This window comes from Mytilus edulis, chromosome 8 (genome assembly GCF_963676685.1).
Source record: "Mytilus edulis chromosome 8, xbMytEdul2.2, whole genome shotgun sequence".
NCBI lineage: Eukaryota > Metazoa > Mollusca > Bivalvia > Mytilida > Mytilidae > Mytilus > Mytilus edulis.
In genome coordinates this window covers 60,006,351-60,028,760 of record NC_092351.1, presented here as the reverse complement: position 1 = coordinate 60,028,760, position 22,410 = coordinate 60,006,351, and the positions used below count along the sequence as shown (strand labels likewise).

Sequence of the window (22,410 nt, the reverse complement as noted above, 5' to 3'; positions counted from 1 at the left end):
TAGTTCTTTAATAGTAGTATCATTTCTTCTGTTGTACAAGACTTTCAGCAATATATCGTAAATGATTTCAATCATTGTATCAGGATCTAATCAGAGTTTGATACTATTTACCTATTAATGCATTAAACTTTCAGAACTGTTGGTTTTGGTCTAGGTATAATGTATGAAGGTAATTCAAGCAGAAAATATCGATTGCACTGAATTTGTAATCCCGCGTTTATATTTCATGTTTTTATATTATAATGCTATATGTGTTGATTCTCTAGGTATTGTGTAGATAAATCATTGACCTCACCTTAACATCTAATGTTATTCCTTTATATTTTTCAATTAAAAAATATCACGGATATGTTCTATGGTCATACCGTTATGAAACCACGAATTTGATAAATGACCTAGAACGAAACTCAGTAGGAGTTTTAGTAATGACAGAAAAGCTGCTGTAGAATATCATTAGGAAATGAGTGGTTAACGTTTTGGCGAATTTTGGTTTCATTTTTACGGTATTTGAATTATATTTCATAAACAAAGGATGCCACCCACAGTCCCAATATTTTGGATTGGCCATTTGGATAGTTGCAGGTCATCAAAGGCTTAGGGTACTACTAACGTTCGAATACCAAATTCTAAGAAGGAACAGTTGATTTGATTCAATGGCACATATTAACGAATTTATTTCTTAGAGAAAAAATATTCAATGAGTAATTAAAACATTTTACGTTTTGCAAACTAAAGTTGAAATTTCATTATTGTTTCAAATGAAATTGTAAAGGTCTCGATTATATTCTTATAATATTGTAAGGCATTGGAAGTACTTGTTATGATATTATAAATTCAGAAAAGGGAAATATTATTCTTTTAAACATAACGGTTGTGTTCTTACGCATAGTAACTTGGCTCGCACGAGCAAGTAAAACATTTTTTTAATCAAAGATATGGCATTAATTTACTAATTATTTTTTGTATGGATTTCACACGCCAAAGTTTCATTTTTGTTTACCAAATATAAAGGGGGGAAGCATTTCATCAGCTATGATATGAATTTCTAGTTCATAAAATTGAGAATGGAAATGGGGAATGTGTCAAAGAGACAACAACCCGACCAAATAAAAAAACAACAGCAGAAGGTCACCAACAGGTCTTCAATGTAGCGAGAAATTCCCGCACCCGCACCCGCATGTTTGTATATAGGTTCAAGATGATGTTGACAATTATCAAGTTTATCAAATTTTTAATGTGTAAAACACTGGATGTGAAATGAATTTGTCATTTGTTTACATTTTGTTGTACAAGTGTTACGGCAGGGAATGTATGTAATTACTCATGGCTTACCTTCTACATGCTTTATATCATGTATATTGTAAATATTTAGATGATTGAAATGAACTATGTTGTATGTTATTTACGTATTATGTAATAACGCAGATCGTCTGCTAAATCAATGCGCGCGCAGTGGTGTCCGATTGTTTATTTCAAGCATCTTTGTCGATATTTTAAATGCTATAGCTTTGTTTTGATATTTAATGTATAAGGACAATGTTCGGACAACTTAAGATGATATGTATATTATGTTTTTCATTATCTGAAACTTTTATAGTTCCGGCTTCCAGGAAAGGACAAGTTTCAATTGGATTAGTATGTCACGTGACAATTACAATTTAGTATATAAACGCGCGAGCACTCAGCAATGGCAGATAGCCCAAAGTTTTGCTGGCGGCAAGTTCAAACCTTGGAAAACAAATAAAGTAACAATAACCTTTAGGTGAGAATAGGGATAACATTATGAAGTTTAATGATATGTTACTAGCCGTCTTTTGTACAGTAAGCTATCTCCCACCACGTCGGACACCACAAATATGTATTTAAGGATTTATGATTCAGTACACTTGAACTGTTTATTTATATTATTTTACGATGTTATAACAATATTATATTAGGAACAAAAATTAGCTCAGTAACATTCGAATACAAGGGATCGCTCAATAAATACATATTAAACAACCTGAAGACCATACCTGACAAGTAATTTAGGTAGTTTAATACAAATGTAGAGTTGCTTCAGGAGTCACATATTGTATTTAAGTGTTATTAAAGTAAACTACCGAGTATAGGACAGGATGCTCTCGGGTGGCTTACAATATTATATATTTACGCTTCCGATTATTTCGTTTGTTTATTTGTTTTATAAATTAGTCGATATGCCCAATTTAAAAAAATCCTTGCCTTAAAAAATTTCTATCGGTTACACTATTATGGAAAATGTAGGAGTATGTCGAAAACAAGATGTCCTCTTAAAAATTGTCATATCCATATTGTTATGTTCAAATGCACCAGTGAGCTTATGCATGTAAACTTGTTGAAATCTTTGTCTATGTCACCTTACTTAACATTAGATTGATAAGAAACAATTTGTGTCAAATCGTTTCTTCAAAGCACATGAGGGAAGTTTAAGTATGATCATTTGGTTAATATATTTCTTTTGTTTTAGTGTTAATCTGGTCACCTCAGAAGAGAAGAGGCTATTGCTTAATGGTCCAGATGTACTCGTTAATCGTTTGAACCGAATTGAAAATATCGTTGCAATAATGAATGCCACAGTAAAACAGTTATTCATCGAAAACCAACAGCAGATGTTAACTAATCAACAGCAAGAGAAAATCATTCAGCAACATCAGACATCAACACTTCAGCAACAGGCATGGATTACACAACAAAACGCATCAATTCAACAGCAACAGGCAACACTTCAACAACAACAGACATTAATGCAACAACAACAGAACACCATCCAACAACACCAAACAATAAATCAACAACAACAGATAATAAATCAACAACAGGAGCAGACAATTTAACTTTTGCAAAGTTCATTTAACACCATTCCAAGTAAGACTTTTTTCATAAAGAAGAGAATTTACAAAAGATCCAAACACAATCGTAAAGTCAAGCAAACAACGTATAACTTCATATTTTGTTAACTCGTGTGAGTGTGACAAATTGATCTGGCTGATGTGAAGATATAACAATCTCTTGCCTTTCTTGTTCAGTTCACCTGTAAAACAATAATTACAACTTGAGTACTTCAGTGTGCTTTTAACTGAAGAAACCATTGTGTCGTAAATGCCATTGTATCATAAACATGGTATTTAACAAAGCATTGTTTTAAGGTTTCATGTCTGAATAAGCAACCAATCAATCAACATAATATGTGTCTATGGTCTATTTGAAATACACCAATCATTATCTACTTTATTTCAGGTATCGGAACAACTTATATTAGATGGGGAAGAAAGCAGTGTCCAAATAATAATACAGAATTGATATATTCCGGTAAATATGTTACACTTTGTGTATAGATGTTTTGTGTTCTGTTAAATTGTTCCTTTTATAATTGTAACACGATGATGACTGCTGTTCCCATATTTTGAATATTTTATTTATTATGTCTGTTTAGTTCAGGCATAATTTTAAATATAACGGTATTCGATGTGACTGTCATCAAAGCGAGAGGGTTAGCGCTTTAACACCATGTTTAATCCACCATGTTATACATTTGAAAATGCCTGTACCAAGTCAGGAATATGACAGTTCTTGTCCATTCGTTTTTGATGTGTTTAGTTATTTGATTTTGCCATTTGATTATGGACTTTCCGATTGGATTTTCCTCTTAGTTCAGTATTTCCTTAGCCGTATTTGGCACAACTTTTGGGAATGTTGGATCCTCAATGCTCTTCAACTTTGTTCATGTTTGGCTTTATAAATATTTTGATATGAGCGTCACTGAAGAGTCTTATGTAGACGAAACGCGCATCTAGCGTACTAAATTATAATCCTGGTACCTTTGATAACTATTTTAGTGGTTTTACTTTTTCATATAGGTTGAATATATCAAATGCAGAGTTTTGATACTCGTAGTTGGTAGTTTTACATCTGTGATATTTTAGCATCATTGTGTTCTTAATTTTACACATTTCAATTAGAAAATATATCATCCCATTGCCGATTACTTCAAGTATAAGATAAATGTTTCCTTCATTTATTATACTAGTATACGAGTATTTCACATAAACTACATGTTCATTGTTTTAAAATATTATGTGGATTATTTCCCGATTACTAAGTATGCATTTATTATTTTTCCATACTGATGTTACATAACTATTACAGGCTTTGCAGGTGGGAGTCACTATACTGATCCAGGCGCAGCTGCTGAATATGTATGTCTACCACCAGATCCAAATTATGTAAAAACTAGTGGGGGAGAATATGGTCGTATGATCGGTGCAGAATTTGATTCGAACTTTTTTGCCGCCAATGCTAACGATGAAGACGTTCCTTGTGCTCTCTGTAGAGCAGAACGTGCCACACTTGTTGTAATGATTCCCGAAAAAAAACATGTTACAAGGGCTGGAAGATAGAATATTATGGATATTTAGCGTCCGGGAATCATGTTCATGCAGCAGCTACGGCTTACGTATGTGTTGAGCTCAACCCAGAATATATCATTGGGGGTGTTGATCAGCATCTTGGCAAATTGTTTTATGAAGTTCTTTCCAGATGTGGATCATTGAAATGTCCACCGTACATTGACAATTATCCACTAACATGTGTAGTCTGTTCTAAGTGATAGATGACAAGAAAGGAATAATAAAATATCTATTTACTCGTTAGTTAAATGAATGCTTTAAATCACGTCTTGACAATTATAGCCGATAAAGGTAGTCTCATTACGGTATAAGAACCTTCCATGTTTTTTCCGTTTGTATACCGGAATAAAAGGTTTTAATATCTGTTTTTTTGGAAACAATTGTTGAGGCATATGACTAATGATTATGACGATTCATTTCTAAAAACCATCCTTAGAAAGTGAAATCAAAAAAATGCTCCAAGGTAAATTAAAAACGAAAAGTCTCTTTTTTTTAAAATGGCACAATCCAAGGTTCAAAGACAACAAAGCTATCGGATAACAATAGTCATATTCATGACTTGGTAGATGCATTTTCGTAAGATACAATTGGGGTTTGCACCTTGTTTTATAACAAGATAAACCTCTTACATGTGTGACAGTCGCATAAAATTCATTCTATTTACAATAATGTGTGAATAAAACAATGACATAAAGGTAAAAATGTCTCAATATGGGTACAGCAGTGAACATTGTGATATGATCTCAATTACTATACAAACAAACAAATATGAGACAAAGAGACACATACTGGCATATAAAGAAAGCTCGTAAGAAAAAGACAATAATCTAAAAAATACCATAGCAAAATAACCTAATGACCGGGTGAATTACAGAGCCCCGTCAAATTATTATCACCGAATATTGAATAAACAGTTGAAATACTATTCACAGGAAATATTTCAACACGTTATAATGATGATTAACAAAATCAGTTATCAGACTATATACTTCAAGACCATCGGGTCAACAAGGTCTTGGAACCTTTCGATGACTTTTTGTTTTAAAAAAAGAACAAAATGTTCTTTGACATACCCCTGGCTCATTACCTTTTGCTCAAATATTGGTGATGTTTTACAAATTATGAATAGCAGCTAAATTCCGAATAAGTTCGAAAATGTATATCCCATATGCAGGTGAAGTTGATATTATGTACTTAGTTTTGGGAAATTGAAAAGTTTCAAAATTGAAATAGTCTCGCTTGTCATATATTCTGGCACTGAGATGACCGTGTATTTTCTAATTCTAGATTTAAGTTTAAAAATGAGGCGGACAACGTGTTTTTTAGTTTTAGAAATTGGAAATATGTTATCCGAATACAATCAGAAAAGTTCAGATTATTAATGGCAAGAACATCATCAACTTTTCTAAATGTGAAATAAAATTACATAACATTTCAATCCACCTTTTTTCCAAGTGTTTGAAGAAACTCATACCTATATGCAAATAAGAAGAAGTCGGCAAGGAAATGTAAACAGTTCGTTCCAATAGGAATGCCACTAATTTGTTGAAAATTCTACTTCCATATCCAACAAATATGTTGTCAATTAAGAAACTCACGAATGTGATCACTTGTTCCTGTGTGTAGCATGTTTTATATATACGTGTTTCTCGTTTCTCGTTTTGTTTATATAGATTAGACCGTTGGTTTTCCCGTTTGAATGGTTTTACACTAGTAAGGCAGCAACCATTTGATTTTCGGGGGGGGGGGGGGGGGGGGCTATGTTTTTTTTTTCTGTGCAAACTTTTTTTTCGCCTTCGGACGAAGAACAATTTATTTTTTTATAGCGACAAAACGAAAACAATTTTTTTCTTTCAATTTTAGCATTACATATAGTGGCAGCTGAGGGTGAAACAAACAATTTTTTTTTCTCAGGGTCCAAAACAAATTATTTTTTTCACCAAAACCTGGAAACAAACTATTTTTTCCAAAAAAAAACCATAGCCCCCCCCCCCCCCCCCCCCCCCCCCCAGAAAATCAAATGGTTGCTGCCTAATTTTGGGGCCCTTTATAGCTTGTTGTTCGGTGTGAGCCAAGGCTCCGTGTTGAAGGCCGTACTTTAACCTATAATGGTTTAATTTTTAAATTGTTATTTGGATGGAGAGTTGTCTCATTGGCACTCACACCACATCTTCCTATATCTATTAACCTTTTTGTTCACTATTGTCAAAATATACCATATAGTAAGTATCCCAAAGAAATAAATATGTAGCGTAAACTATAATTTTAATAATGAAAAGTATGATTGATTATTTCTTTTAGAATATTTTTTTACTTCAGTGAAAAGCTGGTATACATGGTTTTTACGCTATTCAAATATCATTCTCAATATTATAAATTAACACAAGGTAAATAATAATTTCATTTACCTGATCAGTCTTATGAAATGTTAATCAACAAATGTGAACCACGAGCTGCGAAATAGTACGTTTTGTTTGAATTATCACTTGATCAGTCAGAGTAGTTAAAATCAAAAGTCAATAATTATAGAGTATATATCTCCCATGTGTTACGATAATACAGGCTTCGCGTTTCATAATTTTATAATAACAAGCTCCAAGTACTTAAGATGCAAGTCATCCCTTCAAAAAAATAAAAATAAACGACGCCATCCCAAGCTACAACGTAATTGACTATTTTTAAAATTTCTGTTTCAAAGATGACGACGTAACAATGTTGTTAGCAAAATTCCGTTCTCCTTTTCAACGAATTTGGCATGTAGAATTAGACTTATCACTCGGTTTGTACGTATAAGACGACGGGTGCCACATGTCGGACATCATACCCAACTATATCAGTCCTATTCAGGACCGATAACTCTGTCGATAGATATTATCGGGTATACAATATTGTTAAAACCAGACCAATCGTATTATACGTCTCTGTTGGAATGTATATACATGTAATAAATCTTTTGTTTTACACAATTTAAACTTTAAATCGATTCATTGCCTATATATATTTAGCTTTAAATATTGAATTAAAAGATAAATAACAATAAAATCATATTCAATGATCGAAATTCATTTAAATTAAAATTTGAATCAGAATATTTCTTTGAAATAATTATAGAAACATATAAATATTTGAATGACTTTTAAGCAAAAAATGTTTTTTTTAAGAAATTTTCATAATATTCATATTTTCCTAAAGTTTATAATGAAACATACTTCTTCTGATTTAACACAGGAAGGAGAAGATATTTATTTGTACATTTATGAAAACTTTTGTATATCACAAAATTTAAACTCTGGTAATACATGTATACACACTGACAGGATGTTTAATGTCAGCTGGTTGCTTTTGGTTTTCACGTCTACCTGACAATATATTATGATGTAACATTATAACCCAAGTTAGATTTCACCTGTTTGGTCAAGGAATGAAATTCTAAAGGTATAGAATATTTATCTATTATAATTGGACATTGTTTTTTTTCTCTTAGGATGAAAACATTTTTGTTTTTGTTTTAAAAGAAATGAATAAATATATTTCTAAAGAAAGATAAAATATACAGAAAACTTGAAAAACACCTTTAAAAAAGAAAAGATTTTTTTTATTATAGATAATGTAAAGTATTTTCTGGTAACAGTATCTCCTGGATGAATATCAGTCAAAATAAATGTTCGCGTGTCACACTTATTAAGAAATTTTGTAATCAATGATATCGAAATATCACTAAAGGGAAATAACAGAAACATCAGAGATTCCTTATGAAAAATTAAATATAATTTAGGAAAGTCTACTATAGAAATCATTGATTTGATGCAACATTTTCATATGATACATCAGCCGCCATTTTGAAAAATCTCGGAAAATTCCCGTTTTTAAATCGATGTTTGACCGAAATTGCCCTGAAATTAAACTGTTTTAAGTAGTATTTTCCACTGCTATATGTTTGAATATACTTAATCGATTTGCAAAGTTTGTTTTTTATTTACAGAATTTCTTTATTTGTTGTAAAAGTAGACATGGGTATCGGTAATTTAGCATTGACTCAACGGAGAAATGAGGAGAAAAAGTGTATGTTTTACGATTCCGATTTGACCGAATTTAATCAAAAATTAAACTGTTAGGACCAACATTGTTTGATAGAAATATGTTTGAATATCAAGGATTGATTTGCAAAAGTAAGAAAACGGATTAGGTTTAAGAGAAAATTAAACTGTATTGAAGCATATATGCATTTTATATGGGGAAATATAAAACAAAATGGCGGCTTATATACGTCACAAAAGTCACGTGATGTCCAACTTAGTTGGATATGGGATCTGAATGTTTTGATTTTTAAATATATATCATATGTGATTTTGTTCAGACTTTCATATTGTGGCAATAATGATTTCTTTTTTGTTATTCGATTCCTAAATATCTGTTCGGTGTTGTCAGGTAATAAATTATTTTTTTGTGTGTCTTTTTTTGGTCTTAAAATGAAAAAAAAACATTTGAAAAAATGCTATTAATATAAATTGAAATACTAAAATAATATTTAATTAAAAAAAAGCCAATTCGATTTGGTGTTATGAGATAGGCTGAAACAAATCTGCTCTTTTAGAATAACGTTTTAATACATATATCACTTTTTCAACTTGTCGTTTACGATATACAAATACGATAATGTAAAATTGAGAATGGGTATGGCGAATGTATCAAAGAGACAACAAACTGACGATAAAGCAGACAGCAGCCGAAGGCTACCAATGTGTATCGATGAGTTTACCCAGATCGTATGTTAATTTCAGGCTTATTAAACAACGTATCGTAGATAGATTAAGACAGCTCATCGCGTTAAAAATATATTTTTTCTACTGGTTCAGTCATAGTTTTCAACAAACTCGTTGCATATATGGAAGAATTTAGTTTAGATTTTTAAGAAATATGTGGAAACGAAATCCGTGACTTAATGATTAATGGTTAATACATAGATTACCTTCATTAAACATGTTAAATCCCAATAACATCAATTCAGACATGGGTACAGAGAATTCGTTATGATTAAGAGTATACAAATGCAGTGAGATGGTGGCAAGGGACATCGCCATAAAAACAAGTGGGAAAGAGATTGAGAGTACAATTTTGTTTTATAATTTTAAAGTAACATGTCATGAATATGTATACATTTACTATCTGTATCATTGACAAAACCTCTCACATCTGTTCATATACCTTCAGATTTCCGAAAGAAAACGCCTGTAAATCATAAATAGACCATGTAGTACCCAAAATTAAAACTTAGAATCTGATTTAGACATTTTTAAAAGGAAAGGGGTTCTCATGACATCATTTTAAAAAAATGATTTTTTTTTTGGATTTGGATATGAAAGATGTTGCCAAAACAAGGGGTAAGACACATTCCGAATGTCGTTTCCTCCTTGTTTTGGCAGCATCAACAATTCACGAAACATTTAGAATCTGGTAATTATAAGTCATATATTCAGAGAATGAAAACGGAAAATGAGACAACAACCCGACTAAAGAAAAACTAACAGCACAAGACCAACATATACATATCGGGATTCTTTAACGTACATGTTGGCGTACACATGATAACATTGTGAGACACTTTGTGACCTTTTATAACTTATGAATGATAAGAACCAGTTTATGTTGAATTATATAATAGCAAACATGGTGCATCTAAGTAGATTTGTCTGCTTATATTATTTCCTCTGTTTTAAGGTAAACATGGTTACTTTGGAAGAGAAGAGGTTATTGATTAATGACCAAGACATACTAATTAATCGGTTGAACCGAGTAGAAAATATTGTTGCAATATTAAATGCTACTGTAAAACAGTTATCTACTGAAAATCAACAACAGGGATTGACTATTCAACAGCAAGAGAAAACAATTCAGCAACAACAGACATCAATCCTTGAACATCAGACATCAATTCAACAACAGAAGACGTTAACGCAACAACAACAGTCATTAATCAATCAACAACAAATATCAATCTATCAACAACAGACATCAAACCAGCATCAACAAACATTGATCCAACAACACGAGCAGACAATTAAACAATTACAAGGGTCATTTAGCAGTTCTCAAGGTAAGACTCTTGTGTCAGTTTTCTTCGAAGAAAAAAATTAAATCCATCACAGGATTAATTATGTGAAACGTTTTAGAAAGATAGTATGGCATTCTTTTTTGTTGTTGTTGCTGACGTTATATTAAAACATCAAAACTATATGATATGAAATATAATAAGCCAAAGGCAAATATTTTCGTAATACACATGATTTTTAAAGTTGTTAATAAAATTCGAACTTTAACTTTTTCTACGAAAATATTTCATGAAGAGGTTATATTTTGATTAAAAATTTACCATAATCAGCAAGCAAACATTGCATTGATTTCAGATTTTGGAACAACTTATATTAGATGGGGGAGAAAGCAGTGTCCAAAAAATAATACAGAATTGGTTTACTCAGGTGAAGAAATTAATTTTATTTAACATATTATTCATTTTAAGTTTCTAAGAATTGAATTTCCCTTATCGCATAACTAACCAGTTGACAGAAGATGTGGTATGAGTGCCAATGAAAGAACTATTCAGGTCCAGGTCACAAATTGTAAAAGAAATCAATTATAGGTCAAAGAACCGCCTTCAACACGGAGCCTTGACTCACACCGATCAGCAAGCTATGAAGGACCCCCCCCCAAAAAAAAAAAGACTAGTGTAAATCCAGTTAAACATGATTACCAACTGTATATACATGAAAGAAAAAGAAACGAGAAAACACTTATGAACTAAATCTATAAACTACAACCACTATTTTAAAAAGATTTTTAAAATATAATACTACCTGTTGGTACCTTTATTTTGATAGCCACAACTCAAAACTACTACAGGCTGCTCTATTTATTTGCTTTGTCAATCTTTTTTGTGTTTAATAACAAATTTACCCTTGATATAAAAAACAATAACAAATTGTCAAATGTGAATTTAATAACACTTTATGTCCCCTTTTTAACTTTTCTTCACTGTATACAATTAGAAATAATTATATATCAGCAGTTTCGTATAGATTGAAAATCTAATCTCGTTAGCTGCACTGACAGGAAACTTTAATATTTTTGTGACTTACATGTATGACTGATTTGGTGCAATATGTATATGTTAATACATGTGATATGCATCAACTGGAATGTATATCGAGATACTTTTTTTACAGGATATGCTGGTGGTGGTTACTATGGTGTATCGGGCTCGGCAGCTGAGAGTGTGTGTTTACCACCAGATCCTAATTATTTAAAAACTAGAGGTTCAAATTTTGCTCAAATATACGGTGGAGAATTCAATAATAACTTTTTTGCCTCTTATGCTGATGGTCAAGATGTTCCATGTGCACTATGTCGAACGACTCGAGCTTCTTCTGTGATAATGATTCCTGGAAAGAATAGATGTTACAGCGGATGGACGAGAGAGTATTATGGATATTTATCGTCAGGAGGTTATCAAAACGCCGCTGCTTCGACTTACGAATGCATTGATATAAACCCAGACTACGTTATTGGAGGTGCGGCTCAACATTATGGTAAACTGTTTTATGACGTTGTTACCGTATGCGGATCTTTGAAATGTCCACCGTACATTAACAATTATCCGCTGACATGTGTAGTCTGTTCTAAGTAATATAATAAATGGCAATAAAATAAGGTATGATATATGTGTATGACTATAGTTTCCATGACTATGAATGCATAGCATGATAAACCTAACATGTCGTTACAACTTGGCGCATTGCGATGTAAGGTAAATTTTTACTTTCATATCCAATTCCTCTCTTACGCTTGAGAAAATATAAAGCAACTATGACAATACATAATAAATCGTGACATTAGCTGATCGAGTTTAGATTCAAAGAGATTTCCTGGCATCTTAAGATACTTATTTCATCAGTAGAAAATCCTAATAACTCTTTAGCGCCAGTCTATTAATCAACATGTTTTAAAAATAATGATTCGATCTGATACTGGTAAACTTGATTATTAAACCTTTAATATCTTTATATTCCAATAAAATTTGTCATAAGTAAACTTGTAGTTGCTATTAAAAAAAGAACGGGTGCCACATGTTGAGAAGGAATCGAGTACCCTCTCTTATAGGGTTTCAAAGTTTCCTGTGTGGTGTTTTTTTTAACTTGTTGGTCTCTTTTTTGTATTTCGTTCTTTGATGTCGATTTATGAAATTATATAGACAATTCATCAAATAATTTGAAAACTTGGCGTCTTTGGAGAACGAACCATAATATTATAATGTCACAAAAAGATAACCAAAAAAAATACAATTTACTTTTTTCATAACACCAACATTAGTTACTATTTGTAAGTCTGAATATCAAATTGACTGCTAGCTTATGGGATAACGAACTGGGCTCATATTTAACATTAATTTGTCATGATAATAAAAAAAATGACACACCCACACACACACATGCAATTATTTTTAAGTCAACATATGTTCTTTGATAGACAAGCCCGAATTCAATATGACTATATATAAAGAGATATTGGATGAATGATTGAATATTGAATGCATAATGACCAGTGTGTTATGCATAGTCAGGACAATTAGAGAACAGATGTCTGCAATGAATATGACACCATATTCAGTACTGCATCAAAACGAGAGACGGTATTATCGAAGCGATATTAGAAAACCTGAATTTCTACAAAATCGTGTATTACTTCGTATACATCAATTTACAACATATGAGTGATTAGATAGAAGAACATTGAAAAATCATGACTTTACGGACTCTTCGTTTTGAATTTTTGTCGGAATTTGTTATTTTTGTTATTTTACTTTTAACATACAGACAAATCCAATAGGCAATTTGAATGCTACACTAAAATTAAACAATTATATGACCATTGCATACAGTACAAATAAATGTAATGACATTCAGAACAGAGACATTAACATTACAATAGTACATTTCGACATGTTAACCAGAAACTAAATATCATCATAACTAAACACATGAATGTTGGATAAACAAAAATCGTGACACGTCTTATAGTAATGCGAATCCACTCTCAGTAAAACAGTCATTTTCGGGAATGTGGCATATATGTAAACATAGATGGAGCTACGTTCATTTAAAACAATGCTAAGTTAAGATTTTTTTTAATCTTCAAATAATCTGCTGTGAAATGATTATGAGTATGAGTGTAAATTCACATTGCGATAAGACGTGTCACGGTACTTGTCTATCCCAAACTCATGTATTTGGTTTTGATGTTATATGTATTATTCTCGTGGGATTTTGTCTATGTGTGTTACATTTTAGTGTTATGTCGTTGTTCTCCTCTTATATTTAATGCGTTTCCCTCGGTTTTAGTTTGTTATCCCGATTTTGTTTTTTGTCCATGGATTTATGAGTTTTGAACAGCGGTATACTACTGTTGCCTTTATTTATGTTCACCTGATTGGATTCCTGAATTGCTCTTAAGATTAAGACATTGTTTTAGATTGTTGAGTCTTGACCATTTAAATAATATTTGACTAATCAGGTGCATTCTAAAAAACATTTCAACTCCCGTAAACCAGTTAATAGTAGCATATTTCTTGTTTTTTGTGAAGGCCTTATTTATATTTTAATGCATTATTTTGACTATTACATTTTCTTGATAAATGCAACCCAAGAAGCAAGTGTCGAGTGCACAGTTATGTGCATAAGTATGTATTGAATTTGATTGGTAGTTATTAGTATACATTTTTTGTCTCCTTTAGATACACTATTGAATTCAGGACAAATTTCTCCCAAAAAAAAAAAAACTAATTTCATAAAGGATACGAACACTGACTGAAACTAAAACACTGAATTGTAATAAGCCGATATGATAGGACACACAATTTTCAAAGGAAACATAGGTATGAAGTTTAATAAGTCTAAGTGAAACATGTAAAGATTCAACAAAAGGAGTAGGTCCGGTAAGGGCCGATTTTGGCCTCAAATTTCAGGTTCATCTAACAAAAGTTTTTGGATATAGTTATCAAAAGTACCAGGATTATAATTTTCTACGCCAGACTCGCGTTTCGTCTACATAAGACTCATCAGTGACGCTCAGATCAAAATAGTTAAAAAGCCAAACAAATACAAAGTTGAAGAGCATTGAGGACCCAAAGTTCCTAAAAGTTGTGCCAGATACGGCTAAGGTAATCTAATCCTGGGGTAAGACAATCCTTAGTTTTTCGAATAATTCAAAGTTTTGTAAACAGAAAATTTATAAAAATGACCATATAATTGATATTCATGTCAACACCGAAGTGCTGACTACTGGGCTGGTGATACCCTCGGGGACGAAACGTCCACCAGCAGTGGCACTTTTTAAAGACTTAAGTGTCTATTTCAATTGATTCGATTAGTGTATGTAAAATATCTTAACTGATTTAGTCATTAAAAACGCTCTGATTCAAGTTTTAATATGAAAAATTAGACAAAAAAAGTTGACACCTATGTAAGATATAGAATGTGTTTACTCTATTTATAACACGGGAAATCCCAGATTTCGATTTGAAAACTAATTTTAACTTCTTAAAATGTGTAAGTCTCTAGGTCAATACATAGTCTACTGCACAGGTATAGTCGATATAAATAAACTATTTATGCATAAAGTTTTGAAGATTTCCGTCATTTAGCATGACTTAATGATGCTAGAACGCAATAAATGTGCATTGTGTTGTCAAAAACATCTCATATTTATATGGCAGAAGCATTTTACTTTCCAAAATATAGCTTAAAAATTATATTTTCACAATTTTCTAAAACTGCGATAGTTTTGGGACAAAAAGGGGTCTTACTGAACCTACTCCTCTGGGTTCGTATCTGTTATTGAACGCAGTACATCCTAAATGGCATAAAAGACATCTTTTGTCTCTTAGTTTGACGGGGAGTTACTCTGCTATATCGATATCATGTCACTTAGTGAAACATAACTAACTTCATGACAACACTTACGGAATGATGATTCTTTCAAATTGAATTTGAATTTGTTATTTGGTACAATACGATCAATAGAAAGAGGCAAACTAAATATGACTTTTAAAAGGGTCAGTGGAGAAAAAAATGAGATGTTACCAGCTTCCCAATTGTGAACTTTTCATTCCTTTATAGCAGCACTATATGTAATTTCAGCAGCACCTGCATATGAGGTATATATATATATATATATATATATATATATACGTATCCCAATTGATACGATATTTCAGAGCCTATATAACATTTCCCTATAGGGTTGTTGGTGATATAGTAGCTTTTAAACCACGAGCTCCAAGGGGTAACGTTGAAGATATTCTTAAACGGATCTATCATACATTGGTTGACCGTTATGGAATATCTGTTTCACAGTTGTCAACGGATGTGTTCCAACACCCGTAACCATAATAAATTCCTTGTATCCTGGAATATTACCTACCGAATGCGACATATAACCAGGTTTGTACCTGTATATGACAAAAAAACGAGTGTCGCATATGGATTATGTTAAGCTTATTCTTCCAAAACATCAGATATAATCCTATGATTTTGGCAAGGTTTGTGTTTTTTTTATACTGCCGTTTGTTTTTTAATAGATTTTCATTTTTTTCTTGTAATAGTATGAATATAGATGAAAACAAATAATTTCTCTGAAATAGACACAAAAGAATATAATGTTAACTGTTAACAAAACTTTAAATTTTTGAATTACTAAGGCTGTTGTTTCTCAGGAATAGATTTCGTTAGCTGTATTTGGCAAAACTTTTAAAAAATTTTGGTCCTCAATGCTCTTCAACTTCGTACTTTATTAGGCCATTTTAACATTTTTTTATTCGAGCGTCACTGATGAGTCTTTTATAGACGAAACGCACGTCTGGCGTTAATATAAAATGTCAATTCTGATATATATGATGAGTTTATTTGACCGTGTTTTAAGAGACGGGTGCATAAACGTTTTTAAAGAAAGTTGTCTTTTGATTCGACAAACAATTTTACCATTTCAAGTATTTAGCATAATTCGACTCAAACTTTTATGTAGGTTAGATAGAGTAAATCTTTAACCAGTGAATAATGTGTTATTGCCATTGGAAACATTTGCTTTTTATCATATTCATATGGACCCTCTTGTGTAGAACATGGTAGATTAAACCTTGTTTGTAACTGATACCCACAACCCTTATATTCTAAATGCAAAGGTTTCAGATGTATTTTAAATATTTTTTTAACAAAAGAAAGTCATTTTACGATTTCGAGCATCAAATGTACTTTTTGCGAAACATATCTACTTTTTTAAAAGAAGAAGGTGTTCATCAATAGGTCTTTTATCCCTTTTAATGTTTTATTATAACTCTGTACACACTTTATTTTATTAAACGAAATAAGTCAAACGACTGAGCAATTGCACCATTTTAAATATGTCGAATTTACAAATCACGATTTAAAAACTAGACATCTTTAATATAGACCTGAGACCATTTGTGACCTTTTCTAAATCTTGAATGATAAGATACAAATTGTGTCATTTTATGTCTTCATAGGTAATAACAGACTTTTAACCATGATTGTGTTTTTAATATATTTTCTTTATTTTAAGGCAAATCTGGTCACCACAGAAGACAAAAGGTTACTACTAAATGACCCAGATGTACTGATTAATCGGTTGAACCGAGTGGAAAGTATTGTTGCTATATTAAATGCAACAGCGAAACAGCTCTCTAATGAGAACCAACAACAAGCATTAACTAATCTTAATCAAGAAAAGATCATTCAGCAACAACAGACATTTATCCAACAACAGAACATATCTATTCAGCAACAGCAGAAATTATTTCAACGACAGGAACAGACTATAAAACAGCTGCAAAGTTCATTTAGAGATTTTCACAGTAAGACTAAACCTATGAAATGTCTTTTTTTTCTTACCTTATAGTTATAAATGTTCCAAACGGTAATAATTGTGTACTGCGCGATTACATGACATTTTTGTAGAAACAAAGCTACTTCAGAGGATGGGACTTTCTCATTATTTAAAGCTATGAACTATCCGTGCTCACTTATATGTGATGTGAACTCAGGTTGATATTTAGAAATGTTCACATGGCATGGAATAGGCGTTTGCATGGAATACATTTATGAAAAGTACAAGGTCATGTAAAAATGAATTGCATAACTAATTTCGTTTACATTGTTTGTTTTGAATCATGTAATTTGTTTTATGGTCATTTTTCTGTTATTGTCATGGCGTTTTCTATTTATCTCCAAACAACATTTCAATAAAATATCATGTAATGCGTTAAAGTAACAGAAAGGCATTCAGCATAACCGTTTTTTTCAAACGACGTCACTTGAGTCATAATTTTCGATATTAATTAATTATATAAACAAAGTAATTGCTGGTTATTATATTGTAAATGTTACAGTGATTATTGTCAATCCATTTTTGAAAATGACCCACTACAGTTATGCTTAGAGAATATCAAAAGAATTCGAATTCTGTAAAGCTCTTTCAAAACAAATGTAATATACTTTCAAACTTTATCGCATCTGGTGTAGGTAAATAAGCCGCAATTGCCTCATATTTTCCCCTATCGCATCATATTTGTCCTTCAAATAAACTCATTATAAATACCAGAACTAAATTTTGTATAAACACCAGTCGCGCGTTTCGTCTAAAAAAAGACTCAGCAGTGACGCTCGATTCCAAAAACAAAGTTTAAATGCCAAAAGAGTACGAAGTTGAAAAACATTGGGGACCAAAATTCTTAAAAGTTTTGCAAAATACAGCTAAGGTAATATATGCCTGAGGTAGAAAAGCCTTGGTATTTTAAAAATTCAAAATATTGTAAACAGTTAATTTATACATATAACCATATCAATGATAATTCATGTCAGCACAAAAGTGCTGACTACTGGGCTGGTGATACCCTCGGGGAAATAAATCTCCACAAGCAGTGGCATCGACCCAGTGCATGGTAGTAAATAAACTCATCATAGATACCAGGACTAAATTTTGTATATACACCAGACGCGCGTTTCGTCTACAAAAGACTCATCAGTGACGCTCGAATCCAAAAAAAGTAAAAAATACCAAAAAAGTACGGATTTGAAGAGCATTGGAACCAAAATTCCTAAAAATTTTGCCAAATACAGGTAAGGTAATCTATGCCTGAATTGGAAAAACCTTAGTATTTCAAAAAATTCAAAATTTTGTAAACAGGTATTTCATAAATTGTCGACCTGGTGGTCAAATATAATCCTCATATTGCATAGGCTTATAAGTTAAATATGCAATTCAAAAAGAATTACAGTCAGCTTAGAATGTATAACCAAATAAGTATACCAAAACGTTAATATAACATCGAAATCGACCTTAAACTTCAAACATTTATCCTTGAAATGCAAAAACAAAAGACATTTTCTTTCGTTTTAATCTCAATATGAAGGAGCAAGACTAATTCATAGTTGATTGCAGGCATTGGAACAACGTATACAAGATGGGGAAGAAAGCAGTGTTCGAATAATGGCACAGAATTGGTATATTCAGGTAAATATGTTAAGAAAGCTATACCACTTTCAAAATTGGATACATTTTAACAAAAAAACTTTAGTTCATAAATATATTCGGAGTTTTGTATGTCACCCATTATCACTGAACTAGTACATTATTTTGTTAAGGGTCCAGCTGAAGCACGCTTCCGGCGGTTTTCTGCTCTTTGATCGAGGTGTTGGCTCTTTGATATATTTCCAATTTTCATCTTCAATTTCATCTTGCATACTATCCTTCTTGAGTTATTTAAGAAAAACAAGATAATTATCGAGGATTTATGGAGTCTTTTTAAATGTTGGCGGTTTTTTTTTATAAAAAGGTTTTTAGAATCATTTTTCAAATTAAACTTGAGTGGTATACGTAGTAGCTATTGTCGAAACCACATAATAATCAATAACAATAATTATTACCATCAACCATCACTTTGGTTTTGGCTTTATGAATATTTTGATCTGAGCGTCACTGATGAGTCTTATGTAGACGAAACGCGCTATAAAATTATAATCCTGGTATCTTTCATAACTATTTACACCACTGGGTCGATACCACTGCTGGTGGACGTTTCGTCCCCGAGAGTATCAACAGCTCCGTAGTGAGCACTTCGGTGTTGACATGAATATCAATTAAATGGTCATTTTTATAAATTTCCTGTTACAAGACATTGAAAATTTGAAAAGCTAAGGATTTTCTTATCCCAGGAGTAGATTACCTTAGCCGTATTTCTCAGAACGTTTTGAAATTTCGGCTCCTCAGTGCACTTCAGCTTTGAACTTGTTTGGCTTTATGACTATTTTGATCTGAGCGTCACTGATGAGTCTTATGTAGACGAAACGCGCGTCTGGCGTACATGGCGTATTAAATTATAATTCTGGTACCTTTGATAACAATTTATATGTAGTTAATATCTATAGATATAAGAAGATGTGGTACGAGTGCCAATGAGACAACTCTCCATCCATGTAACAGTAAGCAAAGTAAACCATTATAGTTTAAAATACTGCCTTCAACACTTAGCCTTGGTTTTTCACATAATTTCATTTAGTATAGAAACAACATTCATATTTATAAGATATAACTATACATTCTCGATGCATGCATAATTGTTTACAAATGCTAAGATATAAAGTGGTTTACTGATCTAGTAAAAAGGAATAAGACCGTGTCTTTCAAAATTCTAAAATCATTTAATCTAATTTAAACTGCTAGGTTGAAATAATACAATGATAACTTGCACTCGAATATCAAGCAGTTATACCATAAAAGGTTGAAATTATGATTTAACGAATTTTATATCACACATTTGTATATTGATGTAACGTATATCTTTATAACAGGGTTTGCCGGAGGTGGTTACTATGATAATAAAGGATCGGCAGCTGAATGTGTGTGTTTACCACCTGTCCAAACTATGTTAAGACTAGTGGAAATGATGCAGGCCATATGTATGGTGGAGAATTCAACAATAACGTTTTTGCCCCAAATTCTCAAGATGAAGATGTTCCATGTGCTCTTTGTAGAACGACTCAGGCTACTTCTGTCATAATGAATCCCGGAAAGAATACATGCTACAATGGATGGAAGATTGAATACCATGGATATTTAGCGTCGGGTTATTATGTCCATACAATTGCTCCCGCGTACGTATGCGTTGACAGAAACCCAGAGTATATATTGGGAGGCGTAAATCAGAATCTGGGTAAACTGTTCTATGAAGTTCTTTCCAAATGCGGATCTTTGAAGTGCCCTCCGTACATAAACAATTATACACTAACATGTGTAGTCTGGTCGAAATAATTAGATACAATATAATAAAAAAAAAATGTTGCTATGTGTTATATCATACCAGATATGTTTGCACTCATTTTCTCTCTTAGTTCATAAAATTGTATTAATCAACAACACAAGTCGATGTCTTTTTCTGACCTACAAAAAATTCCATTATAACTTTTTTCAACTCGATGATTAATTTTCTGGTTTTATATACACATGATATTTTCAACAGTATCAACAAAATGTTATTATAGAAAAAGACCATGGAATTTACAAAAAAGGGATCTCATCATAAAAACAATTAAAATCCAAATGAATAAAACAAATTTGCGTCCATAATCAACAGTTTCCTTACATACACTTTGTTTACGTGTTCGTCATTATTGTTTAATATGTAGCATGATTCTATTTACTGATTACAAAATCAATATTTATACCAATAAGAGCAATAATAAAATACTTAAATACTGTGTAACTTTTTAGAAAAAGTTTATCTAAACAACTGATAATTAATCCGCATCTAAACTAGAATTCTGGCCTCAGTTTTCATCATCTTTATAAAATTAAAGATTTGCGACACGAACGTAATACTGAGAATAAAAATGGCCTTGCTTATTATTATTTAAAATTGCTTACCAGTTTATATTTATAAATTCGTTCTAGCGCGGGTCAACTTAAACTGAGGGAAACACATCAAATATAAGATGAGAACTACGATACAACAGAAACACCACAACAAAATGCAGCACTCACAGAACCGAACTATAACATAACAATGCCCACTTTCCCGAACCTGGACAAGACACCCTAAGAAAAATGGCGGCCTGAACCTGGCTCCATGGCATGCCAAACCTCCACGAAAATAAGTGAATCCACAGTATTAAATAATGTAAGATAATCCATACAGAGTAACAATCATAGTAACCAAATAGAAATGTTATGCTTTTCATGGTTAACTTTGTAGTAATAAGGTAACTTTCGTGTTCGCCCTTGGTTGCGAGAGTTCTCAACAGACTATTACATTAATATTTGCTCCTTCTTCTCTCTAGCGAAGCACGTGGCATTTATCAGTAAAAGCAAAGACTTGTCGGTTCGGAGTCAGAATAATATATCTTCATGCAAACTGGTATCTTTAAAACAAAATGCTGAAAATCAGGCTCAGCGTGTCGTTGTAGTACAAAACAGGGCTAATTATCGTCCTGAATATGCAATTGATTTGCCCATGGACGTTTTAAAAATTGCAATTATAGAATCATCCCTGACCGCAAGCTTATTTTGTTATCATTTATGGTTTACATCTCTGTTTTTCTTTTAAGTGTTTTTTTTTGTCGTTATCTGTTGTTGAATAATTTTTTTTTTATATTTGAGAATGATAGTGTTTATGATTTGTATAAAGCGTTTATCATTGTTTTATAATACAAATTATCTCTCTAAATGCGTAACAATTCATTGAAAAATAAACAATTTTCTGATTCTTCACATAAGAACTTTATGGTCCTCCTTGTGTAATGGTTGATGACTTTATCTCCGTATAAAGGCTACATTCAGAACCTCTGTCATGAACATATAATTCTTCCCGTCCGTAGTGTAACAAATTTTTCAAAGGCGAAGTATGTATGATATATTTACCCAG

At 31.9% G+C, this 22,410-nt stretch overlaps 2 protein-coding genes across 2 annotated transcripts; both read left to right on the top strand.

Moving 5' to 3' along the window:
• Positions 1-3,120: 3,120 nt before the first annotated feature.
• On the top strand, positions 3,121-4,627 carry LOC139484241 (uncharacterized). The gene is made up of 4 exons (XM_071267976.1): positions 3,121-3,142; positions 3,259-3,330; positions 4,168-4,373; positions 4,406-4,627. The coding sequence occupies exons 1-4, from the start codon at positions 3,121-3,123 to the stop codon at positions 4,625-4,627; spliced, it is 522 nt and encodes a 173-aa protein (XP_071124077.1).
• A 4,470-nt stretch (positions 4,628-9,097) lies between these two features.
• Positions 9,098-21,283, top strand: LOC139484240 (uncharacterized). The gene is made up of 7 exons (XM_071267975.1): positions 9,098-9,193; positions 10,146-10,521; positions 10,832-10,903; positions 11,648-12,093; positions 17,055-17,346; positions 20,404-20,703; positions 21,261-21,283. Exons 1-7 carry the CDS (start codon positions 9,098-9,100, stop codon positions 21,281-21,283), a joined length of 1,605 nt encoding a protein of 534 aa, XP_071124076.1.
• The last annotated feature ends 1,127 nt before the right edge of the window (positions 21,284-22,410 follow it).